This window comes from Stegodyphus dumicola, chromosome 2 (assembly GCF_044657685.1).
Source record: "Stegodyphus dumicola isolate Sdum_Otavi_A_Nest chromosome 2, ASM4465768v1".
NCBI classification, from domain to species: Eukaryota; Metazoa; Arthropoda; class Arachnida; order Araneae; family Eresidae; genus Stegodyphus; species Stegodyphus dumicola.
Window position 1 is genome coordinate 38785390 of NC_140769.1, and position 22887 is coordinate 38808276.

At 32.3% G+C, this 22887-nt stretch overlaps 1 protein-coding gene across 1 annotated transcript in view; it reads right to left on the reverse strand.

The window, feature by feature from the left end:
- Window positions 1-21981: 21981 nt before the first annotated feature.
- Window positions 21982-22887, reverse strand: part of LOC118190015 (SEC14-like protein 2) — a 70353-nt gene continuing 69447 nt past the window's right edge. Inside the window, exon 13 of the mRNA XM_085810611.1 lies at window positions 21982-22190. Coding sequence (XP_085666737.1) covers window positions 22084-22190 — 107 coding nt within the window. The 3' untranslated portion in view covers window positions 21982-22083. The remainder of the gene's footprint in view (window positions 22191-22887) is intronic.

Sequence of the window (22887 nt, forward strand, 5' to 3'; positions counted from 1 at the left end):
AGAAAGTTTCACTCGTGAACTTCTCGTCAGAAAATGGCTTAAATTTTATTTTGCTAAAATATGGCTTAATTTGAATAATAGTCACTGCCCGTAATTTCAACATGGGATTTTAAAAAACATTTTGTTTGGCTCCTAACTGAGGCTTAAAATGACTAATTTTATTTTTTCTCAAGTCACCATTTTCTGTATAATCTGTTTAATATTTGTTATGTAAAGTTAAAAATGAGGTTTTGAGATTACACGTTTTAGTACACTGGGATTGCGTATACTGGCTTAATACTTTACTGTGACAGTAGCGGCTCTAGAGGTACAATAAGATGGACCTGATTCCGAGCAAAAAAGGCAACCAGTGCTGTCACGGACAGTCGTGGCTTCGGCCATCCGAGTGGGCTAGCGTGACGGCCAGAACAATGGTTCTTCAATGGACTTCCTCACCCTTCGTAGGCCTGAGAGTGCTTGAGTTCCCAGTTTAGCGAGAGCTGATAAGATACGAGTTCAAAATATTGAAAACTCGCGGCAGTAGAGTAGGATCCCGTTGCAACGAGGAAGCAACGAGGACTCCCTTTTGGGGGCTTATTGACGATTTCTCATTCAACCGCCTAATACGGAGGTGTGGTATCCATTCGTGTATCACCTGAATTCGAGATAACGGAACATGAAATTTTAAAAAAACTAGCCCATTTTAGTAACGGTTATGGAGGCATTGTATGTTCAGCAACAACATTTATCTTTCATTACTTTAACAAAGTAATCAAATTTCCCATTCGTCCTGAAAATTATGAGGCTTAAGTTTATTTTGTTCACTGCACATTTTAGTGGGTACTAAAATGCAAATGTACAAGTAATTTTTAAATAATCAAACGAGGAATCACTTAAAAGAAATTATAAAAAAGATAAATTTTCTAATAAGCCCGCATAAAAATATTAAAAAACATAGATCTAAATTAGTAATTTTTAAGATTTTCCTAACATTCACTGTCTCAACGTTTAAATCGAGGAAAATGTATTAATAAATACAATGAGGATAAATGGCAAAATTTCAATTTTTTCTGACATAAAATCTATAAAATTGCATAAAATGGTTTCAAAAATGAATACCTAACTCACTTAGAGTTAGGGAACTGGTGTTTCTTACAATACAAGACTTCTTCTCGTATGACTTATTCGGGGATAAACAACGGCTTGCTTTTCGTACATTATCCGAACGCATTTCCCTTATGCTGTTATCACATCTATAGACGCGCGCGCTTACCCGGGACATTTCCGAGAAACGAGATTCTAGTAGTACAGCTTTAAGCGGCAGGCTTCCGAGAAATGTTTCATCTAGCTAGGAGGAACGTGTCCCGGCTACGAGCAACATTTTAAAACTTTTCCCAAAATTTTCCGGCTGGAGACGTGTTCCTCGAACGTTCAACCAATCAGACGAAAGGTCAGCTTCTGAAGGATCACGGGTAACTTTCAATATGGCGATGGCTCTCACTGTGAAGTGATGGACGGTGGAAATAGAGGCCGATTTAATTATTGCTGTTTTGTTGTAATACAACTGCCTGAGTCATTTTTTAAATGTGTATATATTCATTAAATATATAATCGTGGAAATTTCAGAGTTGACAGTATTTTACGACGTTCTTGCATTTCGGATTTGTTTACAAATTGTTCGTAGCCAAAAGTTCGCCAAATTTGTCGTATTTCGTGCTGATCGTATATTGTAACACTGTTATATAATAGAATTTTATTTCTTAAATTTGAATAATTTTTTAAAATCCGTTTGTATATGCGCGGAACTGCATAATCAGTGACACATTTTAAACAGCATAAAAGATGCATAAAAAAGAAAAGCATAGCTTATGTAATAATGAGAATACTCATTAAATTTGTCTATTATTTTCATGTTATTAATGAAATACTTTTTGAATTATAAATACATTAGAAACTATACTTTTATTGTAAATGCTACATATTGAAACATTGAAAATTTATGGATTTATTATTATGCATGATGAAAAACATTTGTATATACATTCATTAATATAAATCTTATTCATTACATTAATACTAATAAATATATGTTAACAACTTCTAAAACATTGCATCTCTCTATCTGTATGTAAATATATGACTTATTAGATGTGTATATATATATGTAATATTAAAAGCGCAAGGAAAACCCGGAGCAGTGTCGATGCGTGCTTAGATCTAGAAAAATTCTTCTTCAATAGATCCATATTGAAGAAGAATTTTGATTGCGTAGTATTTAAAGAACTTGGCAGTCGAGGCAGTTTTAATTCCGTTTTTATTTCCAGTTGATATTTGTGGCCACAATCACTTTGCACTCCAGTCGTGCGTTTCCACAGATGATTTACATTTTTGATATTGTTGGGATAGAAAGCAAGCCAGCGAAATTACATCTTAGCAGAGTAGAGAGCAAAGGCTGAAGTGCGTAGTTATGAAAGATGGAAGCACGCGAAGAGAAAAGTTTTGGTTTACAAGGTCAGTTTCAGTTCTTAATTATTACGTCATCAGAGTTGCGCCGATCATAGAGTGATCTAGAAATGACGCAATGCAAAGAAGTTATTACGATTTTAGAATAGAGAGGAAGAATTAATGTTTATTGTTTAATCTATAATTTTGATTCATATATTTTTATCTTACATATTAGTTTACATCCAATTGCTTTTCATTCTAGAAAATTAAGATCTTATGAACAAAATTATGCCATTACTGAGCTGGAATGTTTATCTATTATTGATGCAATTGATAAATTTTATTATTATTTACATAGTAACCATTTTACTGTACATACTGATCATGCTGTTTAGTTTAGCTTAAAAATTTTTAGTTTGGCTTAAAAATATGAAACACCCTACTGGTCATCTATTTAGGTGGTCTTTAAAATTATCTATGTATGATTTTGATATAAAATATAAAAAAGGATCTACTAATGTTGAAGCTGACATGCTGCTCTCTAGAAATCCTAAGTGTCAACATTTAAGATTGCAAGTTAATTTATTATCATTAGAAGAAATAAAAGAATATCAAAATTTAGATAATGTTTGTAATACTAAGTATAGGAAAATGAATGATGTCTTAACTATTAAAAAACAGGGATTGTACAAAATTGTGATACCCATGTCTCTACGTACGAAATTACTTGAAAAGGCCCATATACAATTTCGTCATATTGGTGTATCATTTATGCTAAATTTGTTATCTCCACAATATTATTGGCCAGGAATTGTTCAAGATGTTAGAAATTATTGTAAACATTGTGAAGTATGTCAGTTTAATAAGAAAAGTAAACAAAAGTAATTTGGTTTAATGCAAAATTTACCATCAGTTAGTGAACCTTTTGACATATTATCTATTGATACTGTAGGTGGTTTAAATTATTATAATTCTACCAAAAAGTATATTCACATAATTATTGAGCATGCAACTAGATATATCTGGACTTTTGCTTCCAAAAGTGTAACTACAGATACTTATATAAATTGCTTAAAACAAATTTTCCAAATTCAGGTCCCTAAAATGATTTTAAGTGATAGGAACGCTGCTTTTACATCTTCAAAATTTAAGCACATTTTAAGGAATCATAATGTAAAACAATTGCTAACTACTGCAAATAGACCCCAAACTAATGGTAAAATTGAACGTGTTAATCAAACTATTATAACTAGATTAAAATGCAAACTAAATTCTTATCACGGTAATATAGCATGGACAAAATTATTACCCCAAGTAACTGAAGAGTATAATAATACCCCTCATTCTGTAACAAAATTCCCTCCATCATATTTAATGTATGGCAAATTACCTTATGATTCCTTAATTCAAAATCAAGAATTGTATCCGTCAATAGAAGAAGCCAGAAAAATAGCTCAAAAGAGATCTGATGATTATCATAATGTAAATAAAGAAAGATATGATATTCATTTTAAACCTAGTAATTTTAAAATTGGTGATTTAGTAATGTATGAAGAATTTCAATACCCTAATACACGTAAATTATCTCCTCCATTCTCAGGACCTTATAAAATTTTAAAACAATATTCTGAAGTTACTTATGAAATAGATAAACCTAATCCTTTAACTAAAAAGAAATCAGATATTGTTCATTCAACTAGATTAAGACCTTTTAATCCAGCAAGTGAGTTTAAGTTAACTGTCCGAAATAGTAGAATTCCTATCTCTGTTCAAAATTAAAATTAATTTTTTTAAAAATTCTCTTTTAAACATTTTCCTGATTATGACCTTTAATACCTGATTTAGACTTAAACCCTAACTATGACAAATTATTCTCCCGATCTTGACCTTTTATATCTTTCACATAATTTGAATTATTTTGTAGCAAAAATTTTCTTCTAATTGTAGGATAATATTTGTTTCTACTTTACAACATTATAAAAAAGACTTTAACTTGATTATACAAGTTATCTGTCTTATAATTTTGATTTTATATGATCTTTTATTTTTCTAAAACCACTTTGAGGTAATGTACAATGCCAAAAACCAGTTACCTTCTATTAGGCAACGGAGGTTTTTCGATATTTGTACCTAGCACCCCCCAACCATCAGCAACTAATCACGCTGATCTGTTGGCGAGGACATGCCATAGTTTTAAAGTCAAAGTGTTCATGTTCTAGTGTATAATCGTATTATTTGTATTGAATTGTTTTTTGAATAAGAATAATATTTTGTATTGAAGTGTAAAACATGTCAATCTTTACGATGAGAGGAAAAAATGCATCATATTTGTGAACTATCAACATGCATCATATTTGTCGACTATCTGGCATTTAGAGATTTTACCAGATATTTTCATTCTATTCGAACTCTTTTTATGAAAAGGACTTTAAAAAAAAAAAATGGACATTTTTAACAAAATTGAGGATTTTTGTAATTATAACTTTACAAATCAGTATTCCATATTTTACTTATTTATCAGTATTCCATATTTATTATGTTATAGTCTTAAAATTAGTCATATATTGTATATTTATTTATAACTCATTGTTTTAATGTTCAAAATTTCATATGCTATAAAGTCAAAATTTTATATGAGAAAGTCATGAACTATGATAGGCCATAGTTAAAGCTCGCACGCTATGTTCTGGATGTTTTCATGTCTTTTCTCATACTTTTGCTTCACTCCTGTACTAATGCTTTCCCCCCCGGCCTCTCTTTTGACGGGGGGGGGGAAGATGTAAAATATATATATAAAAAAAAAAAATACGATGGCTTTGCTCTTTGCGAACCAGCAACCTTTAATTACTTTTCTGCAATTCAGGATCGTCCCCTAACCCAGTACCTGCTAGAACATTCGCGCCTGTTACATAACCTTTCACATAAATGCTGCGTCATAAGTTTTTCTACATTTTTCTAGAAGCTACTCTGTTACATAACCTTTCATATAAATGCTGCGTCATAAGTTCTCCTACACAGATGCCTTCTCGCCTTCGTCCTGCTAACGCTTCCGCTATGCTCCTCTTTATTTTTAGAACGTTATGATGTATTAAAGTTTAAAGTCAGTCGTATCTAATAGTTCAATTACTGAATAAGTTATTTGATTAACTTCATCTGGAAAAAGTCATCTATAAGTTAAAATAAAGATATGCTTGCTGTTAAAAGTGAAAAGTCCTGAGTCGTCATTTTTCTCCGTGTTTCAATCACCCCAGCTTCGTTAACCATCTGCCAGAACGTGTAATGGAATAGCCTCACCATTCGCCCACGATGTGTTGGAATAACTGAAAACATTACAGTTATTAATTAGCAAGTAGGATTTATCCTCTACGTGGGAAAAAAAGCTCCTGAATTTATTTATAACGCGCTTCTAAATTCAACAGTGGGTCAAGGACAGTGTGTGATCGTCTGATGCTTGTGCTTCTTTTCCGGCGATTCTTAAGTACTTTCCCTCGTCTCCAAAGTTATGCGTTTTATCAAGTGCTTCTAAAGTTATTGATTTTAGTGTTCAAATTGACGTGTATGCGAACTCTTAAATTCAAGATTTTGTGATTGGAATGTTAACACGCTCAAAAACGGCAAAAATGTCAACTGATAAGAAAGAATCCGTAGCTATTGTGGATACAATGAAATTCCAATTCCCTATTTTTGATGGCACAAGTACAAATTTTCCAATAGACAAATATCTTCTATTGTTTGAAGAGAAATGTGCCGCAAAGAACATTCCAGAAAAGGAAAAGAAATTTGTTTTCTCAGAGTGTATTAGAGGAGAGGCTTTAGCCCTCTATTTACGTGATTGTTTAGATAAAGACTGGGACAACATAAAGGCTATTTTCGAGACATACTACACAACATCGGAATCTGTTACTTTTAGTGATTTTGTGTCTTTAAAATACGAGAAATTTAATAATATTGATGTTTATTTTCGTAATAAGTTGAAATTAGGAGCCAGCTTGAAACTAACAGATTCCACAATGGTGGAAGCACTTACGGAAGGACTTCCTGAGTCTCAAAGAATGCTGTTAACAGTGCAAAACATAGTCACACCGAAAGACTGGATTACTCTTGCTAGGAAACTGTTTCCAGTTAAGATGCCGTTAGATGGTCTAGGAAATAGTAATTACCAATTTGTTTCTCCAAGGCAAACTGTTCCGAAGTGCTATTATCCCAGACCAGTGAAAGCCACTCCTTATCAAAGTTTTCGTAGTGTGAGACCTTTTAATTATCAACAAGTGCAATACCGACCTCTACAGTATGCGTATCGGCCAAATCGATATCCACAATTACCTGCTATTAATTATAACACGGTTCCTAAAAGAGAAGTTAAAAAATGATATTACTTTAAAGTGAATGTCCAAATTGGACAGGAAAAAATTCCCAGTATTATTGATACGGGATCGCAAATTAACGTTTTACCGTTAAAATATTTTAACAAAATTGGTGATAAATTTAGAGAAATTTCATTGAAATCTCATGATAAAATATTTTCAATATCTAGTCAAGTTCATATAGAGAAAATAATCAAAGTAAAGTGTAAAGTAGGTAAAATAGAAAATAATGTGATATTTTATGTAGTAGATTCAAATTTGAATTATTTATTGCTTTCATCACCATGTGTTTCATTATTTAAATTACAATTGAATTTTTATAATTATGAAGTGTATCAGCTTGGAAAACAGGTAAGTAAAAATGTTAAAGTAGACAAGTTTTCCCAAAATAATTATGTATGTAAAAATGATATCAGTGCTGAACAATCTAGTAAATATTTTGATAATAGCGAAAATTTTGTATGTAAAAATGATCTTAGTACTAAAAATTGTGGTAATTATTGTGAAAATAGTAAAAATTCTGATAGTAAATTACAGAAATTGTTGAATGATTATAATCATATATTTGCAAAAAGTAAATATGATGTTGGTTGTATAAGGGTTGAACCTCCCAGAGTTATATTAACTTCTGAATTACCAATAGCCTATAGACCATATAGAGCATCTCCTAAAGATAATAGTGAAATTAAAAACCAAATAGATGAATTGTTAAAAGCTGGAATTATTAAACCTTCTTATAGTCCTTATGCTGCTCCTGTAACTTTAGCTTATAAGCGAGACGAGCAGTCCAGAAGCAGATTGTGTATTGATTTCAGGAAGCTTAACCAAATTACTAAAACTGATTCTGAACCTATTCCTAGAACTGATGCTGTATTAGATCAATTAACAAATGCAAAAATCTTTTCTACATTGGATTTGGCATCAGGCTATTGGCATATAAAATTAAATGAAAAGGATACTGAAAAATTGGCATTCACTACAAATTTTGGACTGTATGAGTTTACTAGATTACCTTTTGGTTGGAAAAATTCCCCAGCTGTTTTCCAACGAGCTCTTAGACAAATTTTAAACAAATATCAGATTCAATTTGCTTTAAATTATTTTGATGATATAGTATTCTCTCCAAATTGTGATGAACATTTAAATCATCTTAAAATAATATTTGATATATGTGAGAAAGAGAATATAAAATTAAAACAATCTAAATGTAATTTTGCTAAAGAAAAAATAAATTTTCTAGGATATGAAATTCAAGCAGGTAAATACCAGCCCAGTAATGCAAATATAGAGGTTATTAAGAAATTGCAACCCCCTAAAAATATCAAAGAATTACAAAGATTTTTAGGAAGTATTAATGTTTATCATAAATTTATTAAAAATTATGCTAAAATTAGAGCCCCATTAACTAATTTACTTAAGAAAGATACTCCTTATAATTGGACCGATGAATGTCAAAAAGCTTTTCAAAAATTAAAAGATGCATTGATTTCTAGACCTATTTTAACTTTGTTTAATCCTAAATATCCCTGTCATGTATTTGTTGATGCGTCCAAAGAAGCTGTTGGTGCTGTTTTAAAACAAGAACCTTCCCTGATTGTGTAAAAGTTTATTTTGTGATATTCTGTAATAACAAGAACCTTCCCTGAAGAATTATGATTATGTGAATTCTCAAACAAAAAGTCTTTTGGACTGAAATGCTGAAAAATTCAATAGGACTCTAAAAATTAAAAATTTATTTAAAAAAAATTGATATTTATAAATTATCCTTTACAGGACAAAAATTTATGATTTATGATTTTTTTTTTACATTTGCCAGTGCTTTAACTCTTTCTCTTTCAAAAGGCTTCTCTGTCGCTACAGATTTTTCTTTTTGAAGGGGGGAATATGTAAGATAAAATTATATGAATCAGAATAATTAAAAACATTAATTCTTCCTCTTTATTCTAAAATCGTAATAACTTCTCTGCATTGCGTAATTTCTAGATCACTCTATGGCCCGCGCAACTCTGATGACGTAATAATTAAGAACTGAAACTGACCTTGTAAACCAAAACTTTTCTCTTCACGTACTTCCATCTTTCATAACTACGCACTTCAGCTTTTGCCCTCTACTCTGCTAAGATGTAATTTCGCTGGCTTGCTTTCTATCTTAACAATATATAAAAATGCAAATCTTGTGTGGAAAGGCACGACTAGTGCCAAGTGATTGTGGCCACAAATATCAATTGGAAATAAAAATGGAATTAAAACTGCTTCGACTGCCAATCTTTAAATACTATCAAAATTCTTCTTCAACATGGGTCTGATCACGCATCTACAGTGTTCCGTCATTTCCTTTGCTTTTATTATGACAATTATGTAAGATAAAAATATATGAATCAAAATTATAGGTTAAACTATAAACATTAATTCTTCCTCTCTATTCTAAAATGGTAATAACTTCTTTGCATTGCGTCATTTCTAGATCACTCTATGATCGGCGCAACTCTGATGACGTAATAATTAAGAACTGAAACTGTCCTTGTAAACCAAAACGTTTCTCTTCGCGTGCTCCATCTTTCATAACTACGCACTTCAGCTTTTGCTCTCTACTCTGCTAAGATGTAATTTCGCTGGCTTGCTTTCTATCCCAACAATATCAAAAATGTAAATCATCTGTGGAAAGGCACGACTGGAGTGCGAAGTGATTGTGGCCACAAATATCAACTGGAAATAAAAATGGAATTAAAACTGCCTCGACTGCCAAGTTCTTTAAATACTACGCAATCAAAATTCTTCTTCAATATGGATCTATTGAAGAAGAATTTTTCTAGATCTAAGCACGCATCTACAGTGTTCCGTCTTTTCCTTGTGTTTTTATTATTACAATTAAGCCGGTAAGGATAGTTTCCTGCAGCCTGAAACCTCAATGGAAAATTTAATTCAGCTCTTCAAATCATCGTTTTGTGATAAATCCAAGATAATGTGAAAGAAGTTAATCATCAAGTTTGTTTTTTCAGTGTTTATAAAATAACAGATCATTCTTCTGCTGTGGTGTTTTGCAAGTGATTCAAAAAATAATCACGCGTAGTGTTTACAGATTGAAAGTAATCTCCCGATAAATTGAGAAGTTCGAATGCCTACTGAAAAAGAATATTGAATTTGCTATTGAATTTGCTTCGCCGATCTCTACAATATTTAGAAAAAAAGTGCTTTAAATCATCAGTGAATTACCGTGTAGGAATTAAGCATTACAGCGGGTTCAAGATCGATCTGAGTTAGTGTTTGCAAGTATGTGCGACAGAAAATTATTTGCACTTCTGCTTTTTCAGCAGCTCAAAAATTATTACATTCGTGTGAACCTAGCTCAGGAACTAAATTATTTAATGTGCTGCGAATTCTATAGTTTTCATTTCAACTTTGGTTAAAATTTCTGCAATTTTTTTTGAGAAAATCTGAAATTCTGGTTAAAATTTCTGCAGTTTGTTTTGAGAAAATCTGAAATTCTTGTTCATTAATTTTTGTAATTTTTCATAGTTATGTGTGAGCAAATTAAGTAACGAATTTTAAGCTATTTAAATTATTCATAGGGAAGGATATTAAGATAAGTTTTTATGTTTTTGAAATTTTGTTGAGAATTTTGAATACGAATTTTATAATTATTCTAAAAATGAAGTAGGTGTAAAAAATAAGTGAAATTAGTACAGATAATTAATATGAAATTATGGTAAATGCATGTTAAAATTTATGGGTTATTGTGTGTTAAGTATAGTATCATGAGGGTGTACTGGTTCCTTCAACAGAGGCCTGTAATTACCTCTGTACAGTTGTTCCTTTTACCCTCTTCATGCAAGATAATGTTGGGGGCTCTCATTTTATTAATGCATGTAAATTTTTTATATTATTATTATTATTATATTATTTTTTTTTATTATGGAATGTATTAGTGCAGTTCTCAAAGGCCAGTTACCTTAATGCAAGGAACGGAGGCCTTTTCAAGTAACTGCCTAGGCACCCTGGGCCACCAGTGCAGAGAACACACTGGTTAGCTCAAGAGGACAGCCCTATTGATGGATATGTTTGTTAAGAAGTATTGCGAGGCTTCCAGTTTGGTAAAATCAGGAATTGTAAATGAAAGATGATAACGGTGAAACCATAATTTCTGAAGCTTACTCCTATTATTATATGGTATTAAAATATAATTTATCAATATGAAAATTAATATCATAAATATTTATGTGCATTACATTTAATTATAAGTAATGATTATGTAAAAGTTTATTTTGTGATATTCTGCGATAACAAGAACTTTCCCTGAAGAATTATGATTATGTGAACTCTCAAACAAAAAGACTTTTGGACTGAAATGTTGAAAAATTCAATAGGACTCTAAAAATTAAGAATCTATTTAAAAAAAAAATGATATTTATAAATAATACTTTACAGGATCAAAATTTTATTATTTATTTATATTTTTTTAAATTTGCTTGTGCTTTAACTCTTTTTCTTTAAAAAGGCTTCTCTGTCGCTACGCCTTTTTCTTTTTGAAGGGGGGAATATGTAAGATAAAAATATATGAATCAAAATTATAGATTAAACTATAAACATTAATTCTTCCTCTCTATTCTAAAATCGTAATAACTTCTTTGCATTGCGTCATTTCTAGATCACTCTATGATCGGCGCAACTCTGATGACGTAATAATTAAGAACTGAAACTGTCCTTGTAAACCAAAACTTTTCTCTTCGCGTGCTTCCATCTTTCATAACTACGCACTTCAGCTTTTGCTCTCTACTCTGCTAAGATGTAATTTCGCTGACTTGCTTTCTATCCCAACAATATAAAAAATGTAAATCATCTGTGGAAACGCACGACTGGAGTGCGAAGTGATTGTGGCCACAAATATCAACTGGAAATAAAAACGGAATTAAAACTGCCTCGACTGCCAAGTTCTTTAAATACTACGCAATCAAAATTCTTCTTCAATATGGATCTATTGAAGAAGAATTTTTCTAGATCTAAGCACGCATCTACAGTGTTCCGTCTTTTCCTTGTGTTTTTATTATGACATATATGTATGTATGAATACAAAAATGAACATTGCCTAGAAGTTTTTTTGAAGTTACTTTTAATTCAGATAACGATTATGTAATTGGCAGCAACTATAGTTATCAGTTCTTTGCAAATTATTATGGGTATGTAATAATCAGTTAAAAAATAATTGATGAGTATTTGAGTACTAAAGAGTGTACACATTTTGTTATTGGGTTAATTCATAATTATATCATACGTATGATCTACGTAATAAAAACATGACTAATAAATAATAAGAAATGTAACAGCTGTGCATTTATAACATTTGATTACTTAAAACAGCGCACAACTGATTATCACCTTCATGTCTGTTTACATAATGAATTGCATTTTCCAATTAAGTGCACGGGCCTACTAGTGGCCGAAGCGTCGTTGAACACTGGTAGTTCTGTCTCAGGTTAGAATGCCGCGAACGGGCTGGCTACACGACGTTTCCTTGGTTTGCCCCATTTGTAACTGGTATACGAGCCAGTTTTAAAAAATCTTCTACAAAGGGATCCCTCCTGTTGTTATCCCTCGAGGCTTTGCGGTAATCACATGAAACCAACTGAGCCCACCAGCGGCCGAACGGTAAAGTCGCTGAACACTGGTAGTTCGGTCCGAGGTTCGAATCCCGCGAACGGGCTGGCTGCATGGACGCTTTCGTGGTTTTCCCCATGTGTAACGTGTATACGAGCCAGTTTCCCTTAGAAAGTCCTCCCCGAAGGCATCCCTTCCCTTAGGCAGATAGCCCTAGTGTGCTTTGCTGTAATCTCAATAAACCAAACCATAAAACAAACTCATGATGTGAACACCTAATTTCTAGAGTTTCTATAATTAATGTGTTTTACCGAGTGTTCTATTGGACAGTAAACAACTCGCACATGTTTGATTGTTCATGTATTCATATGCTTTATTTGATCTTCGTTTTGCTGAATAGTATCTGCTGGCTGTTAGGAGGTAAATATGAGCCATATAGATTTTTGTCATTTGAATGGACAGAACAGTAATTATGAGCCATAAAGTTAGTCAGAAAATGCTTTCACCAGGTCACAAATTTTCCAGTGAGCCATCAAATTTTCATTGAAATGCAGACAACAGAAAATACACATAAGCGATGTGTGATAAATAGACTTATCCAGCACATGTTTTTAAACTATTCTTAGGTGTATACAGAATTTGGCTATTACTGATGTAATTGATTGCTATAACCAGAAGTGTGTTTATCTGTTACATGAAGTGCCAGAGTGGAGATCAAAGTGATTAACTTGATAGCAATCACCTTTCTATTATCTTCCATTACTAACAATAAAGTTTAAAACGAAAAGCGTGTGAGCGATACAAAACAACACGAAGAAGCGAACGTCACTTGAAAGGAAACGTCACTTTCGCCAATCTGAGCGATAACTGATTCTTGTTTGGCTTTCAGCCTGTTTGCCAAGTGAAGATGGTAACCCTATTTCGCCAAAGGCCGTTTCTCAGATCTGTTGCTACAAACGTTTTGTCCCGGCAACAAACAGCTAATGTGATAACGGCTTTACGTCTCAGCGAAAAACAGATCAGGCCATATGTGTCATAGGAAAACAAATGGTAAAATGCACTAGTGCAAAAATTTGCTCCCAAGTTTCTGATAATATAGTAGATAAGTGTATGACTAATAACGTACAAAAATTTTGCCAACATTGCAAATTTTGAGATAGAAGTGGTGCTTGTTACCTTATTCGTTGATTTCTGCACGCTGCTTCTTGAGAGAACACACCTGTTTTCTCCACTTTATTGATTTTCACTTCCATAGGTGATCATATTATAGGACCATTGTTTCATCACCCAGTTATTGGTCGATAACACAAATGTCTTACAAGACACATCTTAGTATTACTATTCATCATTGATTCAAACAGGACTTCATCATTGATTTCAGTATCATTACTTCTGACAAATAGTTCCAGATTCCTTATAATTTATTCTATTTACATGCATTATGTATCATCAAAATTGAAAACATGTACTAGATCAATAATTTACGCAATGGAAAATTTGTTGCTTAGTTTTTACATGTGGTAAGAATTTTTATTAACTTTTCCCTCTGGTTAGTTAACAATGGGGCAATTAAATAATGTGTTATGTGAAGAATACAAAAGTGGTCTAGAAATATACAAAAGTCTTAAAAGGTAGGGGGTCTCTTTTGAGAGGAAGATATTTTATTTATTGCAATTTGTAAAATATGTATTTGTTCTTGCTTCAAAAGTATAATTGTATGCATGAAAAGAAGTAAAAGGAATAATATGTAATCTAATACAATTATAGCAACCTTAAAAATTGACTTCTTTTTATATTTCGTTTTTTTCTGCTGAAAATAATTTTTCGTTTTTTCCGTTTTCTAAGAAATTAAGAGGTACATAATCCAAATTTTTTGTGGAGCTGTTAATTACGAAATGTTGGATTTGTAGCAAATTGAAGGTGCAATTAGTCGAGTATTAAAATCATAATCATAATTAGTCGAGTATATCAGGCTCAGTAGATGTCATGAATATTCAGTATGTTGCCTCTACTTTTGTATTGTGTCTTTGGAAATCTAGCTATATGGGGATTTCCCGCATGTAACTTTTGTTTAGTAAATCTTCTGAGAAAGCAGCTATTTCTAGAGCACAAACAGGACTCAGATAATGAAACTGAAACACTTCTGGCCCAATGCAAATGCAAATTTCAAATTTAAAATGTTTTCCAATTTCTCCAGTTGAGTATACCCTGACTGGTTTGCCTTTTCTCAAAAAATGTAGATTTTGAGGTTTTAACTTGCAGCAGTAATTAAAGGTACTGTTTTTAAAAACTGTGACGTACAAATGGGAGATATAACTAATGTTTGTGAAAAATGCAATATTGTGAAGTAATGTTGGAAATGAATGAAAGTTATTCCACATATTTACTGATAGTGGTAAAAGTAAACAATAAACTTTACAAGACAAAAAAAAGAAAAAAAAGAATTTCGGAAATCAGCTCTTTGTGTACCTGCCACCTTGAGCTATGACATCTTGTGCACTTCCCGGCTTTGAATCATACAGGATCTAAATGTAATCCTGGGGAATGGTATTCCATATGGCTTCGACTTGATGTCAAAGTTGAATCTTAGTGTGTGCCCCACCAGCCGTACGAGCGAATCGCTGACCGATGAAATCCCAGACTTGCTTAATGGATGACATATCCGGGGAATAAACCGACCATGGAAGAAGTGATGCCTGTTGTTCCCTAAAGAAAGCTTGTGCAGGCTGAGAAACATGTCCACGGGCATTATCCTGCTGAACTACAGCCCCCGAAATGCGTCGAGGAATGGGGAGGACCTCTGGCAGAGCTGAACTAACCATTAGCAAAATTAACGCGCTCTTAGGGCATCAAGGATAGGAGCACAACAAAAAGTGCTTGGAACTCATGGAAAGGAAGCACCACACAAATTTTTCATTGCTGGCATTACCATGGAATGTATGATGCGCCTAAATCATAACGGAGACAAAAGAAAATGTAAAAAAAAAGTTTTATACTGTAAATGTTTAATGCGGGAGCACCAAAATTTTTTAATTGCTTACGGGCCTCTCAAATTCTGAATCTGGCCCTTTCTGTAAGGCAGAAAGTTTCATGATGGAAGTCTGTGAGAATACTTCGAGTTCTTGATGATCACATCATTGTCAAGAGTTATAAATATATCAATGTATTACAAAATACAAGTCCACGGAACTATTCAAATATTATATCTTCAATGATAATGCATTTACATACTGCAAAACTGGTGACATAATCGTTTGAAAAACATGAAATAGAGCTTTAGGAATTTTCATGCTCTGAATGATTTCGTGATCTAAAACATCAGTGAACACGTCTGGGATTGGTAAACACAAAACACTTTCTTCTTCCACCATAGGGAAGTAAATGCCCTCTTTATTAAAAAGGAATGATGAAAACTACTTTTAATGATTGTATGAAAACTGTATTTGTCATTTCTAGGAAGAATGCCTGCGGTATTGCCTTCCAACAGAGCACCTATATAGTAAAGTGTTACAATTCAATATTTGTGTTCATTATTCAGTTCTTGGATCCTTATTATACTTTGCCTCCAACCTTTTCGCGAAGGCGCACCTTTGTTTAAGACGCTCGTGCGGGACGGAAGGTAATCGAAGGCAGTCACCGTTCAGGACGGAGGTTTTGCATCGCTAAGCCTAATTTTGTAAAAAATAATCAGAAAAAAAAAGTTTCGCTTCTAGCATCGTAATTTTTGGTATCATTTTAGATTATTACTTGAGCTCTTATATATGTTAAAATTAGCACTTAATAACGGTTTTTTCTTTATTTTACATGAAAATATACTTTAAAAATGCTTATCTTGTAAAATAATTTTCAGAAGCGCTATTCAAATTATTCCAAAGTTTTAATTGATAAAATCCATCAATAACGTTTAAAACTAATAAAACAACACAATAAAGACTATTTACAGTAAGACGTAACAAAATTTAAAATGAAGACTGTGGTAAATCTCGAAGTATGGAGAAGTATCGCTTTTTAACTCATAGAAAAAGTGTCACTTTCTAACTCTTTAGAAAATGAATCATCATTCTCATGAGCGTTAATAAATGGTTCATTGATCATACGAGGGTATTCTTCTTCTGATAAATAGCGCCTTGCCGCCGTAATAAACTGGAGGTGAGGCTTTCCGAAAAAAAAAAGAGAAGAAACGGAAATATAATTGAAGGCAATGCAAAACGTAGATATACTCACATACTAACCCTAAAAGACCGTACATAGTAAAGGAAAAATAGAATAAAAAAAGGAATTGCATATAAATCAGACACGCCAATGTTTTCATTAACACGCAGCGATTTAAAGAGCTCACCTCTATTTACGCCTCCCCTTCCCCACCCCACCCTCGCAAGAGCTGATTAGTAAAATACCAAAGTCAAACAGAATATATCAAACTCAAGGTCAGGAACCTAAAAATGTGTTCATTTCAAAAGTAATGGACATAGGATGCCATCTAGTGGCCTTCAGAAAAACGTTCCAGCTTAAAATGCGTATACGCATCACCCGTCCTCTGAATGCAATCTGTAGCGATGCGTGGATGGGACGCCCGGCTGTAAGAGACGTTCTTAGGGAATGCGTATATGGGTCGCCCGTCGCGAAAGGGTTAGGAAATCAATTAATTAAAAAGCATAATTAAAGGTTTATTCTTTAAGAACTTACTTTCTCCCGTCTTCTTAGCATGCCTTCGTGGTATAATGGCCAACACACTCGGCGCATTTTCGAGAGGTCCGAGGTTCGAGCCCTAGCTAGGGCATTTCTCATTTTTCCCGTCTCTCAAAATCAAAAACCCTAATGTCTCTACAATAGCACCCGAACTAAAAAAAAAAAAAGATGGTGGATGATGATTCTCCACTACCAGGTTGGCGACTGGGTCCCCTAATACTCAGCCGCCCTTTAAAAGGAGGAGTATGTAGGGTATTTCTCCCGCTTTCTTAGCATGGCTTCGTGGTGTAATGACTAGCAAACTCAGCGCGTATTTGAGAGGTTCAAGTCCCGACGAGGGCTTTGCTCATTTTCCACGTCTCTCAGCGTCAAAAATCCTAATCTATTAATATTTTCTTACGATCTTAATAAATGAAGTATAAACACATTAATTATAATTGATTTGAAAAAAAAATCTAAATTGTAAGAGAAAACCTTTTTCACGAACTTCTGATTAACGGTTTGAATTTTTTTTAATTTTATCTTTTATTGTTAACGTAGTATTGAAATTTTTATTATAATTCAGAGCAACGATTCTCAACCGGTGGTACGCAAGAGAAAAAGAGGCGGTACGCAAAGTATTTTTAACTACTAAATTCAAAAATCTCGGGAAGAAAAAGAACAATTGATAGACATTTCTTATGATCGAGCTCTAACTGAAGATTTCAAAAATAGCACACTTGTTAACTTTTGGATGAGCAAAAAAAAAAAAAAAAAAAAAAAAGACTTTAAAAGCATTTCTAATAAAGCTATAAAATTTTTACTGCATTTTTGCACAACCTATTTGTGTGAACAAGGATTTCCTTCCATGTTATATTTGAAAAATAAATACAGAACAAAATTAAAAGTGGATCCTAATTTATTGTTTAAACTAAGTGGAATAAGACCAGACAGACATAAAGAAATTGATCTCTCTTCAACAGGTCCAAATTTCACAATACATATTAGAATTAAATTATTATAACTTAAATTTTGATAGTAGAAGTACTAATCATTTTTAATCTAATATTTTTATGTGTTCAAATTTAATATAAATAGCCAATAGGTTCTGCAAATTGTAAAATATTTTTTAAAATATTTTTATTGAGAAATTGAGAAATAATCATTGCAAAATATAGTAGTAGTACTAAAGTTTTCAATTTTTGGTTAGATGGTACGAGTTAGTCAAAGTCGCTGATTTAGCGTAATTTAAAATAATTCCATACCTCTTTGTCTGGAATTGTATTGTTCTAATGATAAAATCTTTTTCGATAACGAAATATTTTTATAATTATAAAATGCTAAGTCTTCTCTGTTTATTATAGCTAATATTATTATTATTGCAAAAAATAAGCACTGAAATTAGCAGAAAATAATTCCGTGGTTATTCTTTAGACAAAGAAAATTTACGTGTCCTGCTTTCGTTTACAGAAAAGATAATCAATTGAAAAATGGATAGCATATTTTGAAAACCGAAGGTTCAAAAGGAATTTTTAAATTATAATAAGAATTTCTGGATAACAGAAATTCATTATCTAACAGATTTTCTAGGCATACTCTAACCATAGCATATTCATTAATGTTCGTAAAATTTAAATATCTTCTTGCAATCATACCCTGTAACTAAACTTTAGATAGATAATTAAGCGAATTATCTCTAAGTAACATCTGAAACTTTAGAAGGGTGTATAAAACTCTTTATTTAAAACTAAATAAGAACAGAAAACACCCTTTGTGCTTACAACTCAGCCAGCCACTTGTGGCGTGATAACTTAAGTACAGTACGTCACATGTAAAATTTAAATTCAACTAAACTAGTGGTCGAAGGCTAGACACATCAGTTAACGCGAAGTGTCTCAAAATTTAAACCGGCATGCGTATCAACTGTCGGCCATTAAGATTCAAGGCCGAAAACTACAAATCTTATCTGATCTAGAAAGCTAGTAACATGGCCCTGAGAACCAGAACACGATTTATCTCACAAAATCCAGAAACTTCACTTTAAACACATGCGAACCAAATTTGCATTTTGGCGAGAAAACGAAAGGGAAATGGAAGGATAAAAATAAAAAAAAAATAAAAATAAAAAAATAAAAAAAAATAAAAAAAATAAAAATAAATAAATAAATAAAAAAGGGGGGGGAAACTGGTTAATTAACAGAAAAGAACCTTATATCTTTCCTCGCCAAAATTTAAGTAATCGCAACAAAGACGTTCGTTGTGACCTTGGACCTTCGTTGCGTCCTCCGTTGCGACCTTCTTTGCGACTAAACTAGTGGAAAGATAACAGATTTTTAAATCCTAACTGGCCGTCTTTTTACGATCAGAACTAACAATCTAAGCTAAAAACTAAGGTTAACGGTAATCATATCATAAGTTAACCTCAGTTTCATAATTAACACATCTTCTCCGAATAAAAGTAAATCCAAGATGTCTGTCAGGAGCGCCAGACGCATTTCAAAATTAAGAGAATCTTTGTCACTCGATTTGGCATGTACGAACATAATCATAAGCCACAATTTACACCAACAACAACTTAAAAATCTTGATCTTTACGACTTCCCAGAAAAGCGACAAAGTAAATACTGCCGTCTTCAGAGTGCTCACTGGAGTCACAATTTCCATCACGACTCGAGGAATGATGCCAGAATGTTGTTAGGTTTCTAGTTAAGTGTGTGGGGCTAATACCTGCTTACTTAGGTTAAATAATAGGTGGCCCCCTCACTTCTACATAGCGTATCATAACATAACATATGAAGTGTTTCTGAAAATCGTTGACACTATTTTAAAGTTCACGCATCGAATGCATAAATATTGTATCTGTAGATCCGTCTTTATACTACGGATAATTCTTTGATTCACTAGCTGGATGAGGATACATTGGGCGACAGCAACATAATAAGAGTTTTCAGCATTTAAGCCTTCAGATTGTTCATATATTATATGCGTTTTTATCTCATAGGACTAAATTTTGGACATATATCTAGAGAGTTAACCTCTAACTGCCAAGCCACAGTCCAAAGATGACAATTAATGAATTTAAAAAGAAATACTTACATTTACAAACAAAGACATTTGAATATTAGAATCATTGAGTATAAATAAATACATATATTAAGTTTAAAACTTGCTTCAGGTATCCTTTTTCCCTCAATGAGTGTATAAGATTGTGTTACATATAAAAGATTTGTTTGAGCATTGTTGCTATTCATAAAGGATGTTCTTAAATACATGTGTTTTAGTATAGCTGTTTAATATTAACAAATATAAAGAAAGTTATTGAATGTTTATTACACAGTAAGTTTCTCTCATATAGTATTCATTTCTCTCAATGAATTCAAAAAGAAATACTTACGTTTACAAACAAGACATTTGAATATTAGAATCATCGAGTATAAATAAATACATATATTCTGTTTAAAACTTGCTTCAGGTATCTTTTTTAACTCAATCTGAGTGTATAGGATTGTGTTATATATAAAAGATTAACTCAATCTGAGTGTATAGGATTGTGTTACATATAGAAGATTAACTCAATTTGAGTGTATAGGATTGTTCAACGAAGCAGTTGAGTTAGAATATATTTAACTATGGTGTTCTCTTACATAGGTGAAGCTGTTGCAAATTACAGTTAATATCATAATTAATTACCTAGTTGGGCTAAAATAGATGTCACCCTAGCGTATAGTTTTGACACTAATCAAACAATTAGCAACATAAAAGTTGAGCACCATTTGTCGGATATCTTCAGGATATGTTTCATTCTCTTGCATGGCTTCATCTAAACCCTACAGTATAGTGGCTGGTGACCCTGGCTGCTGTACTGATTGGCCAGGGCTCCAGTCCTGGAGAAGGCATGGCTGTTTAAAAGTGTGTAGTGTCTGTGCACTTACAGTACACGGTGGCAAGAGGTGCCTGCGTCGCTAAGTTCATTCGCTGGAGACTTCGTATAGCTCTCGGAATACAAGTTTCTTGTCTGCTGGTGCTAAAAAAGTCATTTTCACCAAGTTCGTTCGGTAACCAAACGTCCTTTCAAACATTGTGTGTCCTAGCATCGTTTTTCTGAAAAAATGGAGTATATCCTTTTCTGTGTTTTTGATATAGCCATAGCGCTACTCTTCCATTATCATTAGCAGCCCTGCACATTAGACGCAGGTTTGCGTTCTCGGCATTCGTAAAGATACATAATTTTGACTCACTGCAAGCCATCTTCTGTTTCCTATTCACTAACATACAGGCCAATAAATCCATCGAGGAGATAATGCATGTGATTTTGCTGTTGACAGACCAACGTTTGAGCAGTTATTTTAAACATTGTTATAAAGAAGCACTTGTCAACTATGCTCTAAACAATTTATGTTTCTTTTCATGTGTTATTTTTTGCTTTGTGCATCAACACTCACTTGCACCTTTGCATTCATATACAAATAAATAAATAAATTAAATTAAAAATAGAAATAATTCTTGTTGTAGTACACTCCACTGTTCCTTAAAGGAACAGTGGAGTGTTAAGAAACAGTGGAGTGCTTTAATGTTTCTCCATAAGTTTTGAATCACCCAGTATATTTCGGATAGTATTCATATGTACCATTGAAAAGTACTTCCATGAAAAAAATAAATAAATAAGTAAATTGAACAAAGGAAGGAAACGTATCATTTCAGACAAGTTGATGATAGCATATTAGCTGATGCAAATTTACCGTCATTTTTTAAGTCTCCAATATTTTCCCATCACGCTCACAACTTTTAGTTCAATGATTATAAGTATATATTTAAGTTTCGTTTAACCCTGGGTTTTGATTAAATGAGATTGTAATGTATTAGAAACTGTATTTGTTGCCACAGCATGTGTAACCTACAAAAATATTCAATGAAAATAAAATAATCTCATCAATACATTTTAATACAGACATTTTATTTTTGTATTCTTCATTTATATACTTAGATAATAAACTGATGGCAGAATTTGTTGATTCATAAAGTGTTTAACACATTTCTAAGCTGATAATCGTGCTTCGTGCTCCTTAGGACTAACAAGGGTTACTCTATAATAGATTTCTTTTGAACGTATCCAACTGTAGGTGTTGTCAAACAGCATGATGTCTGAAATAGTAATATATTTGTTGTTACACATTAATTCAATATTTTATTAAAACAAAATATGAAAAATACAGTTCTAAAATATCAGTAAAATTTTTATTTTTCAAACTGAACATAAAAGAATAAATTTTTAATCAGGAAGAGAAATTTAAAGGAAAAGCAAATTATTACACATTTAATATATAGCCTCACACATATTGCAGGAACATAAGTAATACACTGATTAAAGTTACAGCTAACAAAATTATTGGAAAAGAAATGTTAGCTATTGGTAGAAAATTATTATTTGAGTTTGTGTCATAGTAGAAGAGTATTTTTTGTCACTAAATTATTTTAAATAGCAGTACATGTCAAAATCAAGACGTAATAAAAATGCTTTAGTTTGCTAAAAGGTACTGATAATAAAACTAATATTTGAGTTTGTATTTCAATAAGCAAAATGCGATATCAGGTACAATTCAGGGTTACTAAACTGAAAGTCACATGTTGCATTAAAAGGTTTTTGTAATTTTAGATTCAGAATTTAGATTCAGAAGTAAAAGACTCGAGTAAATTTGTTTTATCAGTACTATACAAAAAGTTTTGAAAGCAAAATAATTAAATGCATTTAGAACGTCTAAATTAAATTCATATGGAATGATCGTGTAAATTCATTTTATCAGTATTATAAAGAATTTTGGAAGCAAAATAATTAATTACA